The sequence below is a fragment of the Heterocephalus glaber genome, unplaced genomic scaffold (genome assembly GCF_053883595.1).
Source record: "Heterocephalus glaber isolate CG9 unplaced genomic scaffold, H.glaber_assembly_v1.0 deba00001662, whole genome shotgun sequence".
Classification (NCBI taxonomy): domain Eukaryota; kingdom Metazoa; phylum Chordata; class Mammalia; order Rodentia; family Bathyergidae; genus Heterocephalus; species Heterocephalus glaber.
Genome location: NW_028258403.1, coordinates 12,683,532 through 12,703,703, shown reverse-complemented (window position 1 = coordinate 12,703,703; position 20,172 = coordinate 12,683,532). Strand labels below are relative to the sequence as shown.

At 35.1% G+C, this 20,172-nt stretch overlaps 1 protein-coding gene and 1 long non-coding RNA gene across 9 annotated transcripts in view; one reads left to right on the top strand and one right to left on the bottom strand.

The window, feature by feature from the left end:
* Nubpl (NUBP iron-sulfur cluster assembly factor, mitochondrial) overlaps positions 1-20,172 on the bottom strand; it is a 256,602-nt gene that overhangs the window by 198,668 nt on the left and 37,762 nt on the right. For 3 of the 8 annotated variants that reach the window (XR_002389119.2, XM_087197253.1, XM_013065320.3), the window contains exons 1-3: positions 10,221-10,399; positions 9,521-9,668; positions 6,056-6,090 (exon numbers count right to left, since the gene is read on the bottom strand). Coding sequence is in view for 5 of the 8 variants with exons in the window: in XM_087197253.1 (XP_087053379.1) it covers positions 6,056-6,090; positions 9,521-9,668; positions 10,221-10,328 (291 nt within the window). In the remaining 3 variants the exon portion in view is untranslated. Of the gene's footprint in view, positions 1-6,055; positions 6,091-9,520; positions 9,669-10,220; positions 10,400-20,172 lie in introns of those variants that run through there. The other 5 variants (XM_004864024.3, XM_087197254.1, XM_004864025.3 and 2 more) reach the window with 5 other exon arrangements.
* Positions 10,390-17,112, top strand: LOC110345654 (uncharacterized). The gene is made up of 3 exons (XR_002389120.2): positions 10,390-10,475; positions 10,567-10,752; positions 16,223-17,112. It is a non-coding gene; the product is annotated as an uncharacterized LOC110345654 (long non-coding RNA).

Sequence of the window (20,172 nt, the reverse complement as noted above, 5' to 3'; positions counted from 1 at the left end):
TGACCATACTAATAAATGTCTGGAGCCTAATGGCTACCACTCTGAGCACCTCTTGTAATTGTAGAGGCCAAAGGTAATTTGTATTAATCTCATAATGTCTCAATAAATTTAGTATTAAAATATATATAAAAGTTTTTCTTTTCCTGATGTATACATTTTTTGGCAGACTGTGTACATTTAAATATACAAAACACTTTTATGAAGGCTATGAGCTTCTACAGTGTATTCCAATTTACTTTATATTCCCAGGATATCTGACAATGAGTATTACAATTGCTCAATAAATTTGCTGAACTAAAATGAACTGAATTGAATTGATTTAGGAACCTCACAGAGCTTATCAGTGGCTTATGACAGACTCATGTTTCCTTCTGCCATGCTCAGTACTCTTTCCCTCTCTACATTAAATTTAGATTGTAAAAGAATAAGATCCATTATAAAGGCAATTTGAAAAATTAAGAAATATGATTGTCAATATGTATGATAAATGGAGCACACTGGGAGCCTGGTTTTCAGTGTTTCCTAGTTTCCATGATTTAAATACTTGCACCATGGTTTATGTTGCGCTAACAACATGGTAAACATTGATTCACAAAATTCTTGAAAATTTAACAACTGGCTGTCAAAGCCAGGATAAGCCAACTCCAGCACAACACTGGATAAAATATTTGATGCACAGCACACATCTCTAAATTCTTACAGTGCTGCCCATCTGTGTTACCAAACAAAGTACAAAAGTCAAAGAGAAAGCAGGGAAAACTCACACCCCATTCCAATAACCCTGTGACCTCAATCCACACAATGGTCTTCTTTTGAACTGGATGTACTGTCTAACCCAGAATTCCTTTTGCCCAGGCCGGTGACATTTAAATATTACTGATCATGTACCTCAATCAGTTAAAAATGTATTTGAACATATATACTCAATATATGTTAATATATTTATTTATAAATTACATTACCACTAGTACTAATAATGTATAAACCATAAAGCATACACCAAAAAAACCCCAAAAATTAATATAAACAGAAAAGAAAATTTTTCTCCCATACCCCAATTGACTGTCTTATATACCCTTCTAGGGTTTACACAATCTACTTTACAGATTACTAAAGCCAATATTAAAAATAAAGGCCCTGATCCCAGGCATCATCACCAAAAAAAAGTAAGTGAATAGCTTCCTGAACCTATTTCTCCTAGAACACTGATGGTGAACCTTTTAGAGCTTTCCATGATACAAAGAGCCCCCTGCAGCATGCATGTTGTGAGTTCGCTACCACTGCCCTAGATCTACAACCTTATCTTATTAGATCTTCCTACTCCAGTGCAGAAAATCCAGCACCCACCCCATGAAAAGGTATGAAAAAAGGAGTTTGCAAGGTCTTCAACAAAGCTGGCTCAAGAAGTAGCAGGTCAGAGATCCTCTTCTATAGGAGCTCCATGAATAATTAAGACGCCATGGTAATGAATTACTAGAGAGGCTCCAAAGACACCACCTAACTGCAGCTTTTACCACTTAAAACAACACATATTGTATCATGCCTCAATAACTGTCCATGGACTTAAACCAGCTGCATCCTGTCAGCAAACAGCTAGGAGGAACCATGAGCTTCCTCCAAAGACCAAACATGTCCTCTAAGTAAGCATATTAATAAAATCTTAAATTGGGAAATACAGAGCAAAGGGCTCTGTCAGATTCATATAAATCAGGTAGAACAGATACAGCTCTTCTTTTCTATATGCGGGCAGATCATATTTCAAAAAACTTATTTAAGCCAAACATGCTGCTCCCTAATCAAAAACACTATTAATCAAGTATATAAGCTATATTAAATTTCTCTTTCTTAAGTACATATAAATTTATTACAGAGGACATGAAGTACTATGTCATATTACCTTAGAATTATCAAAATATGCTGCTCACATTTCTTGGCTTTCTTCATAATTTCTGCACTGACTTTGGTACAAAATGTCAAAAAATAAAAATAACACCTTCATCAGGATCATAAAACACTAAAGATCTTCTTAAGGGAGATTTAACAAACTTTTTTAAAAACACTTTAAAGAGACTGCATGCTTTCTGAAGAAGTAGTCAGGGACAGTCTTACTGTTTTTTGTTGTCAATTTTCTTGTCCTATAAACAAGCATTAAAGATCAAGCTATCCTCATCCCTGCTGCCCGCAAGAAACAGAAAAAGAAATTTCCCAAGCTAATATCTCATCAAAACTAGAAAACATTTAACATAAAGGAATCAACCCCTTTTTTGACCATTTTTTTCACCTTTTGATTCCTTAGCACATACTTACTTCACATTGTCTATAAGTCAATGCTTTGGCTAAAATGATAACCAAATTAAGAGAGATCCATACTGGAAATTTATCTACCTTCCCACCTCCTGAACTTCCCCTGTTCCCTTCCTTCCATAAGGAAGATGGAGATCCTTCTCCAAATTAACTAAGTGTCCTAATTAAAAAAAAAAAAATCACTGTTTTTTTTTTGTTTGTTTGTTACTTTTATTCTTAACCAGCCCCTCATCAGGGCTCCATAGTGTAGCTTTTAATATATCACTGACTCTTATCTCAATAAGGTTGCCTAACCATACAAGTACATCTCTTTTCTTCCAAATTCCACTGAAATGACAAGGGGAAAAAAGTAGTTTAAAACTATACTGCAACTGTCCTGGAAAACAAAAAAAGTTGCTACTAACAGATTAGAAGTTTAAAAGAACTCTAAGGCTGTGGATGTAATTCAATGGTAGAGTACTGTCCAGCAGGCACCAGATCTGAGGTTCCATCCCCATCACTCAAAAGAAATTCTAGATTCACGATCTCAAACTTTAGCATCAGATCACCTATACAGCTGGTTAAAATACAGATTACAGAACTACGCCTCCAAAGTTTCTGATCTATAGGTCTAGGATGGGGTTCCAGGCCCATGTCACAAGTCCCCAGGTGCTGCTGATTCTGCCAATAAGAGTACCACATTATGAGAACCACCATATTAAATAAGCAAAGATCATTAAAAATAGTTTTTAGTAATTCTAATTACCATACTCAAAGAGATTCAAGGAAATAGAACAACGTTGTTTTTTTGGTTTGTTTTTTTTTTTTTTTTTTGAGAGACAAGTGGAAGATAACAGTTCTGGAAAACTAGAAAAAACATAGTTTCCAAATTAAAAATTAATTTTTCAGAAGAGCTAAACAACTAAAATTCAATATAGCAATGTGAAAAAGTCTAAGATATCTTGCAAATCACAGAAAAGACAAAGAGATAGAAAATACGAGAGAAAAATTAGCCAGGGATTTAGCTCAGTGGTTCCAGTGCCTGTCTCCAGAGAAAAATTAGCAAGTATAAAAGGTCAATATCTACCTAATAGGATTCTGGAGAAAGAACAAATACATCACCAAAAATAATCAATGACAGAAGTTTTCCCTCAACTGAAAAAGACTCAGCGTTGATAGTACAAGAGCCATTTCCAAGCAGATAAAAGCTTTTAAAGCTAACAACTAAGCACATATTTGTGACAATTTTAAACTTAGAAGCCAGTCAGGCACAGTGACACTCACCTATAATCCTACCTACTTCAGAGGCTATGGCAGAAGGATTGTGAGGTTGAGGCCAACCGAGGCCATACCAAAAAATAGAAAAAGAAAAAAAGAAACCTTAAAAGTTTTGAGAAAACGAAATATATGATATTACAAAGGAATCTGCAGACTAACATCAGATATTTCATTAGCATGCTAGAAGAAAATTGTATATTGTTTTTAAAATTCAAAGAGGAAATTATTTTGAATCTAGAATTACATCTCTGGTTAAACTATTAAATATGAACATCTTTGGAATTAAAGAACTAAGAAATTTAACCAAAAAAAGAACTAAGAGATTTTACTTCCTATATATATTAGTTTTCTACTTCTTTTGTTAGAAATTGTCACACAAGTTCAAATGGGTTTCAGTGAGCTAAAATTAAGGTGTTGCTAGAACTGAATGCCTTTTGGGAGCTAGCAGAATACATTCCCTTGTCTTTCCTAATTCCTAGATGGTACCCACATTCCTTGAGCAGTGGTCCCCCTTCCATCTTCAAGGCCAGCAATGATGGACTGAGTTCTTCTCACATGAAATCTCTCTGACTTGTCTGCTTTGGTCCCCTCTTTCATTTATAAGGACTTTCCTGATTACATTGAACCTACCCAGATAATGCAGGATTATCTTCCCATCTGAAAATCTTTAACTTAATCATATTAGCAAATCTCTTGTCATGAAGGGAAATATATGCACAGACTCTAGCAATGAGAATGTGAACATCTTTGGCTGATCATTATTCTGCCCCACCAAACCCCAGAAAGATTCAAGAATGTCCTCTAGGAAAACAAAAAAATTCAAGAAAGAAGACAAGATGGATACAACAAAGTGGGTCCCCCATGAAAGTAAAAAAGCTGTAAGAAAATTTAAAAAGAAAACCTTTCACCTTACTGTTAGAATTTTCTCATTCTAGGAGCATAACTGAAGAGAAACATGATTATATTTTCTTCTCCAAACATCCAATTACACTAGTGATTCTGCAGTGAATAAAATTTAGCTGACTAAAATTTATTTTATTTTATTATTATTGTAATAACATGGTTTATATTATATCAAATATTATTTGTTACTTTTATTATTTTCCAATTTTCAGAAATAACAGAGTCAAACATCAGAAGACATGAGTATCTACATGTCTGCTTCTGGGTTCTGGCAGATTCTGGACTCCCTACATCAATGTCATACCTGTACAGATAACATACATTATTTTCTCATATGTCCTATCTATTGGGAACTGAAATTGCACAGTAATGGCAGAAAATAAGCTAGAAGCGCAGTCACACCTAAACATATTAAATGATTCTTGCCTATTTTTTTAAAAATAGGTATAAACGAGAAATTGAAAGCAATTCTGAAAAATATGTGTTATTAAGTAATAATTTATAGAGATCCATAATATATTCAGTATTCATTCTGATTTGATTTCAAATATCTAGAAAGATAGCTATTACCTAACATGAATGAGAGTATGAAAAATGGATACTCCCATAGGCTGTAGCTAAAATAAAAAATAAAGCAAAATTTTAAGTACATACATACAATTTAAACTGTACAGACATTTTGATCTAGTAATTTTATTTCCAGAAATCTATCCTACAAATATTATTAATTAGCATATCATTATTACAGAAAATTTCCACTGTAGTATTATTAGAACAAGAAAAAAAGGGAACCAACTTAACTATTTCATCAAAAAGAAATTGGTTGAGTAGGGCATAGGGGCACATGCCTGTAATCCCAGCACTTGGGAGGCTGAGGGAGGAGGATCGCTGTGAGTTCAAGGCCACCCTGGGCTACATAGTGAGTCCAAGGGCAGCCTGAAGTACAAAGCAAGACCCTGCCTCAAAAAAAAATTTAAAAAAAGAAATTGGTTAATTATTATGGTCTGCCATTAATACAGCAGCCATCAAGAATGAGACATATCACAGAAAGATGTGTGTGTATGTACATATACATATACATGTGTATTTTTTAAATCTTCTTTATGGAGAAGAAAGCTAAATGGATATACATAAAATTACTCCCTACAGTTAATGTTTTGGTATTAAAAGGGGAGTTGATGAACCTTCGGTCTTATGTTGTACACATATTCTATTTGAATTTTGTTTCAATGGGCATACACTACTTTTAAAGTATCTTTTTCCATAAAAACAATCAATACTAACATTTAAAAACTGAACCCAGAATAATCTTATGTACATAATGAATGGTGAAAATTGGCTTAATATGTGACATTCATGCACGAACATGAAAGATTTCTGTGGGATGCAAAGCAAAAAATATATGGCCAACATTTAAATCCATCATCATTATCATTAAATGAAACAAGTACTAATAGCAGCACTTTCAGTTCCTTAAAGACATGACTGAGATTACACCATATAGCTTCTGACAAAATAAATGAAAAACAATATGCTCTTTATCACTGCCTTAAAAATATTTTAATGCATTAATGTTTCTATTAACACCTACCGAATCATTCGCTGCCAGTGCAAGTGCAAGGTTTACTGGAAAAAAAAAGTAATTAAATTTAGTTAACTTTCCTTTCATTAAAATTATTGTACCATTTAATATTTTTAGTACAATAGCCAAAGCACAGAAATTTTTCACACATCTCCCTTACTTGTAAAGAACAAGAACATGGAGAGAATGCAGAAAATATAAAGACAAAAAAGAAACTAATTTTACAATATAACTGATATACACTTGCCCAAAAATTAAGATTTTAAGTATCCCATTTATAATGTTACAATTTTGTTCAAATAATCTATTTCATTTTTTAGTTAATGAAATACATAGTTCAATTATTTTCAAAAGCACATTTTGTAGAAAAATTATATACTAATTAATAAATAAAAATAGATATAATCCTATTGTCTTTTTTAAATGCTGGTATTGTAGGAGTTCCAAGCATCTAACACATAAATATACCTGTATATAAAAGGCTGGGCCACTGTGCACAGAGGTAAGGGAGGAAAATGTGTTTCCCAAACTGCCTATGCCAGTGAATCCCAGAGACATAAAGGAGGAAAACAGTAATGCTAACGCCATATTTAGCCCTACAGTAAGAATACACGACATCTGAGAAGTCCTAAAGTAATATATTTCCAAATCTGATAAATAGACCCTCATGCTTCCTTATAGGACAATGAAGTAAATGTTTCTTTAAAGTAGTTAAGAGCATAAACTTTAAGGCAGACCTCATTCAAATCCCAACTCCACCACCATCGACTATTTAAATTTGATTAGGTTATTTTACCTGTAAGTCTGTTTCCTCCTCTATAAAATAAACAGAATTCCTACTTCACAACTATTGAGGATTAAATGAAATACTGTATGTAAAATACTTAGGCTACAGCAGTGATGGCAAACCTTTTAGAGCTTTCAGTGATACAGACAGCCCATTTCGGCAAGTCATAGCTTTGTCACCACTGGCCTAGAGCATGGAACTTGATAAATTCACTTATAAATTATAAAATAATTCTGAATTTTAGATACATATAAACATAATCCAACTTTTAAGCAGAAATCTTTAGAGAATAATTGATCTTAAAGTTAGTTTCTTCCTGTGCATAAAATCACAGAGCATGTTTGTAACTAAACAGATGTCATCATTCTAATCCAAAATAACTCTAGCATACATATTCAAATAGTAAGTATTTTGAAATAGTTTGGGACAGTAATAAATATATACAAGGGAAAGAAATATAATACCAACAGTTACGTTATCTATTTCTAAGGTTTAGGTATGCTAACAGAGCTACTTGGAACACATAATTTAACATTAACAGGAAAAAATGAGGATGGAGCATTTACTTAAGTATCTACTATGTGTCACACACTGTATACTTCTCATATATTCTTCTATTTAAATGATTTAACATTCCACAGAAATAGATCAGCTAAAACCATAAGCAGTCTGTTATAATCAAGGGCTAGCCTAGAGACCCAACAAATAACACTGTATAAAACCCAAAAAACTTATACTTATGATCATGAAAATACTTCCCATTTTTATCCAGTTCAAGTAATCATAGAGTATGCAAAAGGACCCAAACCACTGAATTAGGTAAAAAACAGGAGGAAGCAGATTCTATAATACGATTCTAGAACTAGGAAACTTTAAAAACTTTAAAAACAAAACATCAGACAGGTGGCAGGCCCTCAGGAAAGAAAGCAAAAATGTGTAGGACATGGCATGAATTCACTAAGAACAAAGAAACAATCATTTTAAAAAATAATATAATACAGTATCTATCGAATACTAATAGGTAAGGAGTATATCACAAATGCAATATTTGATAAATCTTAATTTCTTCAAAACATCTGAGGTATTCTTCCACAATTCTCTTCAACTTAAAATGGGGAAAAAAGGAGCTACTAACACTCTATGCTTGGATTTATAGCTGGTTGTACTATACAATTGTTATCCCTAAAAAACACACAGAATATGGCTTCAAGTCAACACAAAAGATTTCCAATGACATTCACAGAATTTGGTACCTGGTCTTTCTTATTTCAAAATGTTGATCTCAATGTAACTGAAGAATTTTAATGTAAATATGCTTTATAATTTTGGGTTAATAGTCTGAAAAAAAACTCAGAATTTTAAAAATCTTGTCAGTCTAGAACCAGGCCAAAATTGCAAAATGAAATATATTAAAGATAATCATTTTTTAATCAACAGCAAAAAAAAGATCTTGCATAAGACCTGAATTAAGAGCCATTCCTAATGAAATAACTGAAAATTCAATGAGATAAGTGTAAGATAAGAGTGCTTTCTGACAATACAAATCAAAGAACAGTTCGCCCGTTATGAGATTGAGTAAGTTCTGCAGACCTAATGTACAACATGTTGAAATTCACTGAGAGTAATCTTAAGTAGTCTTACCATACATACATACAAAAAGGTAACTAAGTGAAGTGAGGGATGTTTTGGTTTGGTTTGGGTTTTTCCCAATACTAGTATTATACCCAAGGCATTGCTCATGCTAGGCAAGCACTACTGAACTAAATAGCCCGAGGTGATGGATACATTAATTAGCTTAATTGTAGAAATCATTTCATAATATATACATATATCAAAACATTAAATCCCACACCTTGAATAGGTACAATATTTGTCAAGATATCTCAATAAAGCTGAAAAAATAATTCAATTCACTGGTAATGAGTAGGAGTATAAGAAGTTTCTCTTTTATATTTACATTTACTAGAATAATTTTTTTCATAAATTAAAAGTTTCTTTTGAAATCTTTGGAAATAACTAGACTGTTAACTCTTCAATTTCTGGTGGCATGTCTTCTGCGTGTTTTGAAAGTACCATTTTAGAGACAAACCTATAATCAATAAAAAGGGCCACCAAAAAATTCTCTGTTCATAGTACATTAATATAGTACTAAAAGATATAGTAATTAAAACAATGTTAAATCTCTCATGCATTTTCAAATATTCATTCTATGTTGACTATAAAAATGGTGAAAACTGTAATATGGTTAAATGAAAAAACCCATAATAAACAATCTCATTGCAAATACCTAACTATATGTCCACTGGTAAAGACTGGAAAGGAACAGAAATAATTTGGTATTAATGTAGATATCTTAAAAATGACAACAATCAATTATTGAGCACTTGCTATGGAGGACACAGGGCTAACTGGTTAGCTTACTTAATTTGCATGACCATCCTATGAAAGAGGTTTCACACTCAAGTAAACTGAAGATCTGGGGGACACCTGACCAGTTTAGAAGACAACTTGGTTCTATATTTCCTGGTTCTATATTTAATTTTGCCTAACTCCGTAATCTAACACCTAATACTAAGGAACCAGCTGTTAGAAACTTCACAAATACTAAACATTTTTAAACTATAATTTAATAATTTGTCAGTTGGAATACGTTCTTAATCAGTATCAGAATTAATATCCTATAATACCTGCTGTAGTAGACTTTCCAACTCCACCCTTTCCAGAAGCCACAACTATAACTTGTTTAACACCTTCTATGGGTTTCTGCTTTGGAAGTCCTCGGGACATGATTTGTGCTCTTCTTTGTTTTAGGTTCTCACTCTCAGCGCCAGATAACTTCAAAAGAAAAAAAGAAAGTTTTTATGCTGTAAAAGTAACAATCCGGGGTTTGCGACTGACAAAGCTTTCTTTTCTAACTCTCCTCATTTCCACTAGGTTCAACCTTTGAGTGCTATTTACCTACTGTCAGCACTACTGATTACAACTGTAAAGATACATGTTTAAATTGAAATTTATTTGCCAGCGTACGCTAACTTTTAAAAATGGAAAATAAGTAAGTGCCTTCGTTACAGAGTTAAATCCTGACGTTTGCCTTCTCTTTAACATATTTACAAAATAACCCCAAACCACGAAAGTAATGTGCAAGACAGACATCCGTGTTCAATCTTTCTCAGACCCCGCCACACCTCAGCCTGGACCAACTGGGGGCCTGCCAGAAAATGGGAAAGTCCACCAAATAAAGGTCTCACTGTGACCCTAAGGGGGAGGGCGCCAAAAAGGGACTGAGTTGAGTCCCTGGCAAGAGGCAACGCCAGAAAACTTGGAGCCGGGCCGCCCGGAATCTTCATCCCACCCGCCTCCCTATGCTCTCTCTGCAATACCACGGACCTGGCGGCGAAAAACCAATGCTCGGATACCCCTAAGCGAGCAAGGGACCCGGCCACCACCCCGGTGTGACAGGCCACCAAAGAACAATAGACGCTGCCAAAACCCCATGGCTTGCAAGACTGTCCTGAGCCCAGCTGGGAAACCGTCGCGGCTGTCGCAGAATAATGACGTCACACGGCAACCCGCGGCTTCCTCTCCCTAGAGACCTGCCTCTTTGGGTTTCTTTGGCACAGAAACCCAATTTGTCTTGGTTTTGTATGTAGCCAGTTACAAACATTTTGCAGCATTTTACCAAATGTTTGAAAAACATTTTCACATAAAACACCTCATTTTTTTTTCTTTACAGGAGTCCCAGAGGATCCAGGAGAATTACTAGAAGGCAGGGCATTTAGCTCAGTGGTTCCGCTGCCTGTCTCACAAGCGCAAGGGCCTAAATTCGATACAAGAGGTCATGGTGCCTTCATTAAATTGGAAAAAGTATAACTAAATTAAAAAACAGGACTCATAAGTTTTGCTCAAAAGAAGCTTAAAGGTAAGGGTGTAGCTCAGTGGTAGGGCTCTTTTGTAGCACTGCAAGGCCTTAGGTTCATCCCCAACACCCAAAGAGGAAAAAAGAAGGAGTTACAATGAGACAGAGCTTGAGGCAAGAAGTAGAATTTGTCCTGGTAGAAGAAAAGAAGTATTTCCCCAAAGCAGATGAAAGAGTGAAAGAAATCACTTTAGGAGAAAGAGCTCAAAAACGGATCCAGAAAGCCAGACTAACAGGATAATTTGGGTGTGGTAGGATTTACCCTGAAATGATCTCCATAATATTTTCTGGGGTTGATTATAATTTCCTTCATTTGCTTCTTATTTATAGGTCATTTGTTGTATCCAAAATACACCATCATTCAGTTTATTTTCCTCTAATTTGACTCAGTAATCTTTTAATCTTTCTTACTGTGTAGTAACAATAGCAAATAATTATTGTGAGGCTTAAATAAGATAGTATCAACAAAGTACATTTCATTTAGTAAACTCTGAAAAATATTCGATTTCTTCCTTTTCTCCCCAATCATATTGTTTCATTCAGCTTTCTTTATTTTACACTAAGTTTGACAGTCTTAGTTTGTTGTATATCGCTTATATGATTTTATGACATGTTTTCTCAACTACTTTTATGTTTAAATTTTTTTGTGCTCAGGTTTTATATATTGTAATCCAAAAGCTTGTTGACAGGGCACCAACTGTCAGGATAATCCATTCCCTAAACAAGAAATGCTGAATATTTGTTTCTCTCCAGGTAGCTTTGGGACTACTTCTAAATTTAAGAATCATTCATTTAATAAATGTTTGTTAAGCAGTCACTATATGCCAAGCACTATACCAGTCTTAGAGTATTTAGCACTGAACAAAACATAATCCCTCCAAATAATTTACAGTTTAAAGCAAAAAAAGGAATAAATTACCGAACAATTGCACTCTGGTAATATGTATAGGAGAAAAGTGCTGAGTGCTATAGGAGTACAAATTATTCAATTCAATACAGAAGTTTCTGAACAGGGTAGCATCTACACGGAGTTTTAAGTGTGGGTAACATGTAGGTGTGAGCTGGGAGAATGACTAGAGGGTTGTTGTACAGAGATAAGAAATGAAAGCTAAGAGCTGCAAACATGCACCCATAAATATGTATAATTATTATGTTAATTAAAAATAAAAGACACAAAGTAAAAACTGCAAATAATCTGTGCAATTTGAAGACAGAGTGACTGAGAGATTCAGATGGAAGTCATAAAGACTGAGATTGCACAAATTGTGGAGGGCTTTACATATCATGTAAAGGAACTTGGACAAAGGGTTTTAAGTAAGAATGTATCGATCAAATTTGTGTTTTAGAAGCATCATTATGACTGCTGAGTTTAAAAAGGGGGATTTGAGGAGGAAGATTATAGACAAGACATGAAGTTATTCAGTAATCCGAAAGAGATGTTAAAGGCTTGACTTAACATCTCAAAATTTCACTTTGCTTATCAAGAAAATAGATAATACTTGTAGGGTTGTAATCAGGTTGAATTTAAGATAATACATGTAGAATACCTATCATACAATGCATACAGTCAATACATATTAACTGTGATAATTATTGATTATGTAGAGCTTTGTGACATGCGCAACTAGCTGAATGGACTGACATTCCCTGAGAGAGAACATATGAGTAAGAACAGTGAGGCTAATGTCTGTAGAATGAATGGATCATTAGTTGGTTCACCACTCAGCTGATTAAAATTTCAAGAGTAATAGAGATGCCCATTGTTTCTTCACTGCCTCCCACATACAAATCCATGCCCCATTTCAGAAGAATATTCTCCCTTAGCACCTAAGAAATACTAAGTCATTTGATCCCATTCCCATTACCACTAAATTTGATTAAAGATTGATGCAAAACAAAAAAATTGGACCAATCAGATTATTTCTCCAGAAAAGTTAAAAAAATACAAGTAATGGTACTCATTTTGAGATTTTATTTAATCTGATAAGACAGAAATTATTTATTTTCTGCTATGTGCACAAAGAAGAAAAAGCCAATGCCAATAAAAAAGAAAGCAGATTATAAGACATCATGTGGTCATAGAGGAAAAGAGGAATATTTGCCCTGGTTCCCAAGACTTTCCAGTTCCTAGTTGTAGTCTATTTTGAAGTGCAGCTGGACTTGCTATCGATAGATCCATGAGTTTACTCATATCCATCCAGTAAATTCTCTTCCTGCTCTAGCCTAATTTGGGTGGCTTTCTGTGTACTTGTAACTACGGCGAAATGTGCTTTTTTACAAATGAAGCAAGACTTTTTTTCTTGTATTACATGGCATCATTTTCTAACACAGCAAAATGTTGGCAAAGATATTTGAACCTTTTCTTTGCTGTGCTTTGCTTTGCTTTGCTTTGCTTTTCTTGAGACTGGTTCTCACTATATAGTCCAGGCCAGCCTTGAACTCACTGTGTACCAGGCTGGCCTCATGATCCTCCTGCCTGTCTCCTGAGTGCTGAGATTGCAATCATGTGCTACTATATTCATTCTTGCCTAATAGGACTACATTTGATTGCAAACAGCAGAAAACTCTACAATTGTCTTAAACAAGTAGGAATATATCAGTCATATCAAAAGTTCAGGGGTAGACCCTAGAAATCTGATGCAATAGATTTGCAGTGTCATCATGTTCCAAATTATTTTTATTCTATCATCTTGTGTTCTCATTTTGTCCCTTCATGGTCACAAGATAACTATTGCACCCACAGGCATCAAAACCATGTTCTTTATAGGAAGAAAATGAAATGATAAAGGCGAAGAGTTTTCCAAGAAAGCCTCTCTGGCTTTTTCAATTTCAGAGAGGAAGCCCTATCATCTCACACACACACACACACACAGACACACACACACAGACACACACACACACACACACACACACACCATAATTGGCTGGAGAAACTGAGAAATCAAGCATTTAGGTGTCTCTAACCTATAGAGTACAAGAAAACAATGGAGAAGATGAATAGAAATGGGTACTGAATGAGTCAAATCAATATCTGTCCTAACGAGACTATATAAAATTTCCTGGGACTATGAAGGAAGGAAGACAGAAAAAAAATGAGAACTTAGAATGTCTTTTCAACCTCCTGTTTCCTTACCAATTTCAACTATACAGGCTAGAAATCCATATACTAATATTACTAGTATTACTAGCTAACTCTAGATATAGTTCTGGGTTTGTGAATATACAGACAACGTGATATAAGGAAATTGGAGATGGGCATGCTTTTCTGGTTGAGTGGAACATAGTTGGTGCTACTCCTTCATCCTACTTTGACCATAAGTGTGACACCTGGAGATATGACAGATATGAAAAGCACAGTGGTGACAAACACAATGATAAAAGTCAATAGCTAAGAATAATAAAGTGAAAGTATGGCAAGAGATGATGTAAAAGTTAAACTGCTGTACTAGACCTCTTGTCATGTGAGATAACTACTCATTTCAGCTTCTGTTGTGATTTTTGTCATTTGAGCTAAAGTAATCTGTGCCTGTTAATACAGTAGCTAGGGAAGAAACCTCATGGGGCTGGAGATTTACCTCAGTGGTGCCACTGCCTGCCTTGAAAGCGCAAGGTCCCAAGTTCGATCCTGGTACCAAAAAAAAAGAAAAAAACCTCATGTACTATGACTATCTCTTCCCTTCTTACCCAAGATAAATCCCTAGTAGAAAGAGGGACAACAAAATCCCAAATCTTTTTGGGAGATATAAGAACAACAAAATCGATGTTCCAATTCCCAGATGAAGCTTGGTGCAGTGGCAGAGAACCACAAAATGCAAATGATTGAGTGTTTTGTTTAAGCAGACAGGTCTGAATGAACCACAAAAGTGGCTGAGGGAAAGCTGATCCCAAAGAGACCCCAAAGTCAAGAACAAGAGAACACTTGGCAACAATCTGCATGGTTAGGCAGGTGGCATCACCATGGATACTGGTATAAATAGATGACCTGAACATGAAATTCACCACACTGTAATGACATCTGGATATTACATAAGCTTCCTGTAACTTAGCTACAGCCCTCGTGGAATAGGTCTGTATTGTTTTCACCATCTTGACATTAATTTTTAAATAAGGAAATGCAGTTCAAAACAAAGAGGGTTCTTTTGAATATCTCCTATGTCTAGGGTAATATGTTGTGTTGTTTTTCTGAAAGGAAGTATTTGTACCTGCTAGGTTGCCCCCGCAAAGAAAGATCCTTCTTAATTGACCAATAACTCACTGGAAGTTCATATTCCCATGCAGATGAGCAGAGATGCTTACTTCATTTCCTGTCTGCACATCTCTAATTGCCTCATCGTCAACTGAGATCATGCTCTGCACTCCCTTATGCAACTCATGAGGGAAAAATAAGGTGTCATAAACAATCTTTATTAAATATAGGGAATAGAGCTCATAAACTAGTGCCAGTTTCTTCAGTTGAAGGTTTATGCCCATAACTGAACCTCTAATCCAGTCCAGGGATTCACCAAAAAGTCCTGTAGCCCCATCTATAGGACTTGTCTAAATGACAGCACTATTAATTGGTCCTCCTTTGCCTGACAATGAATGATATTTGCTTTCAAAGCCCGTTGTTCATGACTTTAAATATGAAATTGTCCCTTAGCTACACTTAATACAAATCTGCATACTAAAATATAGAATAATTCTCTTTAAGTAAGCAACTTTTCAGCCTAGGAAACATAGAGTTTCCCATGTTAAAGACTTTGCTGTACAGCCAGTAATTTAGCTCATATAAACTAGCCTTACCAAAGAATTTCCCAGGGTTAGGGGTGTAGCTTAGTGGTAAAGCACATGTGTGAGGTCCTGAATTCCATCCTCGGCATCAAGAAGGAGAAGGGAGGAAGAGAAAGAAGTTGTTCCTCATTCTTATACACAAAAAATTTTAAATGTATACATATAATTAGACTGGGTAGACCTCTAAAAATATGCTTTCAAATGACTAAAGCTTTGCCTCTAGAATGTGACAGGATGGGTTTCTAAATGCCAATATCCAATGCTGGACAAATCATAGATGATTTAACTTTTAAATTTATGATTTATAAGACAACTGAATTCTTGGACAAAACTCACAACCTTGCTTTATGGATGAGTAGATTAGAGATAGAGATAGACATAGAGATAGAGAGAGTTTAAAACTTCAGAGATGATCTTATCCTGAAATAGAAGCTGCACAATCAGAATTTGGAAGAAGTATTTATCATCCACACTAAGCATATGCTATACACAAGACCTCAATATTCCCATGCTTTTGCTTTTTTTTTTATTTGTGCTTTTTTAAATTTCATTTTCTCCAGTACTGAACATGTATTCTTTCAGGCAAGTCCTTCACACTCTTCAATTATGTCTTAGAGATTAGAATATATAAATTTCTGTAAGACTTTGCTAAAACCTTACTTTATTATGTATTCAGAAGGAAATTTTCCTGTTTGCACTTTAGAGGACATATCAAGGACAATGAGAAAGCCCCACCAAGATACCAAATCTTCACTTCAGTTAATGTGAAGTTCTACTTCTACAAGGAAAAAGATAATGCAGTTTTTGTCTGTCTTACGCTGCTGCCAGAATGTGAGGATGTCTTCTATAACCGAGTGCCTTGGATTATATCTTAGTCTACTTGGTGTTGTGCTAACAAATATTGTTGATTCATTTATTAACCATTCTGATTTAGGATTTTAGAAGCATGTATAAAGATATTGCAGGGCTGGGGATTTAGCTCAGTGACACCGTGCCTGCCTCGCAAGCCCAAGGTCCTGAGTTCGATCCCCGGTACCCCCCCAAAAAAATATATCACACATTATATGTATTTATATAGAGATGTATAAATGTATAACATCAATATTCCAGGATAGACTGACACATTTTAAAGCATAATGTTGTGGGACTGTATGATTCAAAATTCATTTATTCCCCTAGCCTCTGTTATGTTTAAAATTTAATGGTTAGAATGTGCTTGTTAGTCTTGAAATAGTAGATAAAATCTGCAACAAAGCAAAGTTCCTAAGTAAATCATTCAACCCCTTGTTTGTCCGGAGAACGAAAATTCCCGGACCCACTATCGGTAGAACAATTCATCACTGTGTCTGCTGATCATCAGTACGTGACGGTCGTGACCATATGGTCCTGACCATTACTGTGTGTCTGCTGACCGTTAGTACGTGACAGTTGACCACCAACCTTTGTTCCTTGTTTTCCGTAAATCTTCATGTTAACCTCCCCCTCAACCCCCTATAAAAACAGCCTCGGACTCTGAGCCAGTTGCCTCTCTTAGCTACTTTGCTTTGGGAGTGCCGTCTGGCCAGACTAATAAAGGTCTGTTTTACTTTCCAACTTGTCCGGTGTGTTCCTTCCCGGGTGATCGTCGCTGCAGTCAGCTCCTCGGAGCGTTTGGTAAGGCCCTCGGTCTTACAATGTTTAGAGCTGAGGATGTATCTCAGTGGTAGAGCACTTGCCTACCATGTGGGAGACTGGGGTTTGATTCCCAGCACTGCAAAAAAAAATTAAAAATAAAGTATGAAGTTTGTCTTCTGCCTTTCATGCATAGCTCCGTTGCTCCTTGAAGTATTCCAATTCATTCAAACCACCCTTACAGGCAGACAGCGTGCATTTCTCACAACATTTTCTTCTTCCAGCTTAACTAAATTACATCTTAAAATAGAACTTTCCTGACCACCCATGATACAAGCTAATGAACTTACTCTCAATCTTATTAAATTTCATTCACTAACCATAACTCAGTTCAAACACTATTGAAATGATAACTACGAATCTCGCCTCTTTCATGCTTTTTCGGTCTTTGCTAATCTTCAAAACAAAAGTGGTTTGCATATAAAATGTTCATTTGGGGCTTAATTGTCATAAGTAGTTTAATAGTTGGCATTTTGACCTGGTTAGGAATACTAATAGCTTTTTGAGATACCTGATGAAATTTTGGTCAATTAATCAAACTCAAAGACTGCATATATATATAATGCCACATTTAATCTTTTGAAATTTTCTGTACAAAAATTGCTGTTTTATTTAGCCAATGCTATTTTGGTGGGGGAACAGCAACAGTGCTGTTGGGAATGCAGTTGCTAATTATTTCAGCTACCAGCAAAACCAAATCAACAGCATTTGCTGATAAGAGGCATTATTCAGATAAAATATTTTTCAAAATTGTGATTTTCTCTAATGCTTTTCAGAAATGCCACTCTTTACCACTTTTCCAAGGTCTGATGTAAGGCTTTCTTATTTCATAGCTGGAGAAAAGACAGAACAGTGGAAGAAAATAATGTACCTAGTAGTTTGGGCTTGTTTGTGATACGACATAACTGACTGGAAATTCTATTGCAATTCAGGAGGCACTGGTTTAGATCACTCTGAATCAGTATCCCAAGGAAGGCAGAAATAGTGGTAACTTGAATGGGCTATTGAAGGTGGAGAAGGAACAGGGGCTAAACAAAAACCAGAAAAAAAAAAAAAAAAGAACAGAATATACAAACAGAATAGAAATGTTCATAAAACAAGACTCCTATACTCTCTTGATATGCAACTTGAGCTCCTGGACACAATGTAAATGTCTGGTCATTCCAATCATTCCATGTGTCAGCAGTAAAAGCAAGAAGGTAAACAAAGTTCACATTCTAGGCAACAGCTAGAATAGTACATAATCCCTGCTTTCTAGTCGCCTCTGAACACCATTTCGAAAAGCTCTTTCAGTGGTGCTTTTTTCATCATAATTTTCCTTTTGTTTTCACACTATTAAGTCATTTCCATTAATTCCTTCTGGGTAATAAATTTAATTTCATATAATTTGGTACTGAATGTTTTTTCTTTCTCTTTTTAACTATGTTATATGCCATATCAAAAGAACTTATCCACCAGATTCTAAGATGGCCCCAGTAATGCCCACCTTTGCTACTCTTAACCTTGTATAAATTGCTCCCCATGAAAGTAAGTGAACAAGACCTGTAACTTGCTTCCAACCCACAGAATACAGCAAAAGTGATAAGATGTTCTTTCTGTATCACAATACATAAGACTATAATTTCTATCTTACTAGGAAACCCCCCCAAGGTGACTTTGATGATGCAAGCTGCCATGTTATGATCTGCCCTGTAGAAAGCCCAGGTAGCAAGGAATAGCCAATGGTCAGCAAAGAACTGAGGCCTTCGGTCAATACCCTGCAAAGAACCAAATTCTGCCATGACCATGTAAGACTGAAATCATATCCTTTCCAGGTGAGATTTCAAATGAGACTCTGGGTCTAGTTGATCCTTTGATTACAGACTTGTGAGAGACTATGAAGCAAAGATTCAGATTGTACCCAGATTGCTGACCCACAGAAACTGTGAGAAAATAAATATGTGCTATTTTAAACCACCAAATTTGTATTTACTTGTTATAGAGGAACAAACCCCTAACATTCAGTAACCCATATTTTAATCAGACTCTATATACAAGGTATAATTTTTTTGTGGGCAACTCTGCCATTTTCTGGGAAAAATCATGTATTTTATTAAGAAATTAAATCTTTGGGGCTGGGGATTTAGCTCAGTGGTTTCGCCACCTGCTGTGCAAGCACAAGGACCCTAGTTTGATCCCCAGTACCGAAAAAAGAAATTAAATCTTTGTATGGGAATTGTTTTTTGCTTTGTTTCATTTTTGTCTTGTTTCTTATTTGTCTTTTGTTTGTTTTGGTTTGGTTTTGGTTTTGGTTTTGGTTTTGCAGTACTGGGGATTGAAACCAGGGTTTTCAAACTGAATTATATGCTCAGTCCTTTTTATTATTTATCTTCAGACAGGGTATCACTAAGTCATTAAGTTACCCAGGCTGGGCTTAAATTTGTGATCCTCCTGCCTCGGCCTCCCGGAATGCTGTGATTACAGGCACGTGCCACCCCATTTGGCTTCTTTGTGTATTTTGCGCCTTCACTGATAATTATCTATTAAATTATTAGTTAAGTACTAAGAATTCATTCATTTTATTATATTAATTATCAAACCCCATAATACAATATAATATTTTCATATTAGCCAGTACAAAATAGGAACAAAAAATAATAAAGTGAGGAAACTCTTTAACAAATCAAGTTCTCTTTTTAGTAACAATTACATTCATCTCAGTCATTTCTAAATAAAAGAAAAAATAGACACTGTTATGGTTCTTATTTTGCTCTTTTCTCAATGAACAAATAGGCTTCTTTTCACTGGCCATGAAAAACTAGAATTGCAGCTCCATTTTCTGTCTGCATTAGCAGTTCATCATCATTCTTCAATGCTGTAATTAATCTGAGTAAGTATAAAGAAATCAATTTTATACTTAACATATAAATAAAAAGTCATATAAAGAATTTCTCAGTGACACTTTACAGCAAACTGCATTGCTGTAAATCAACCTAGTTGATA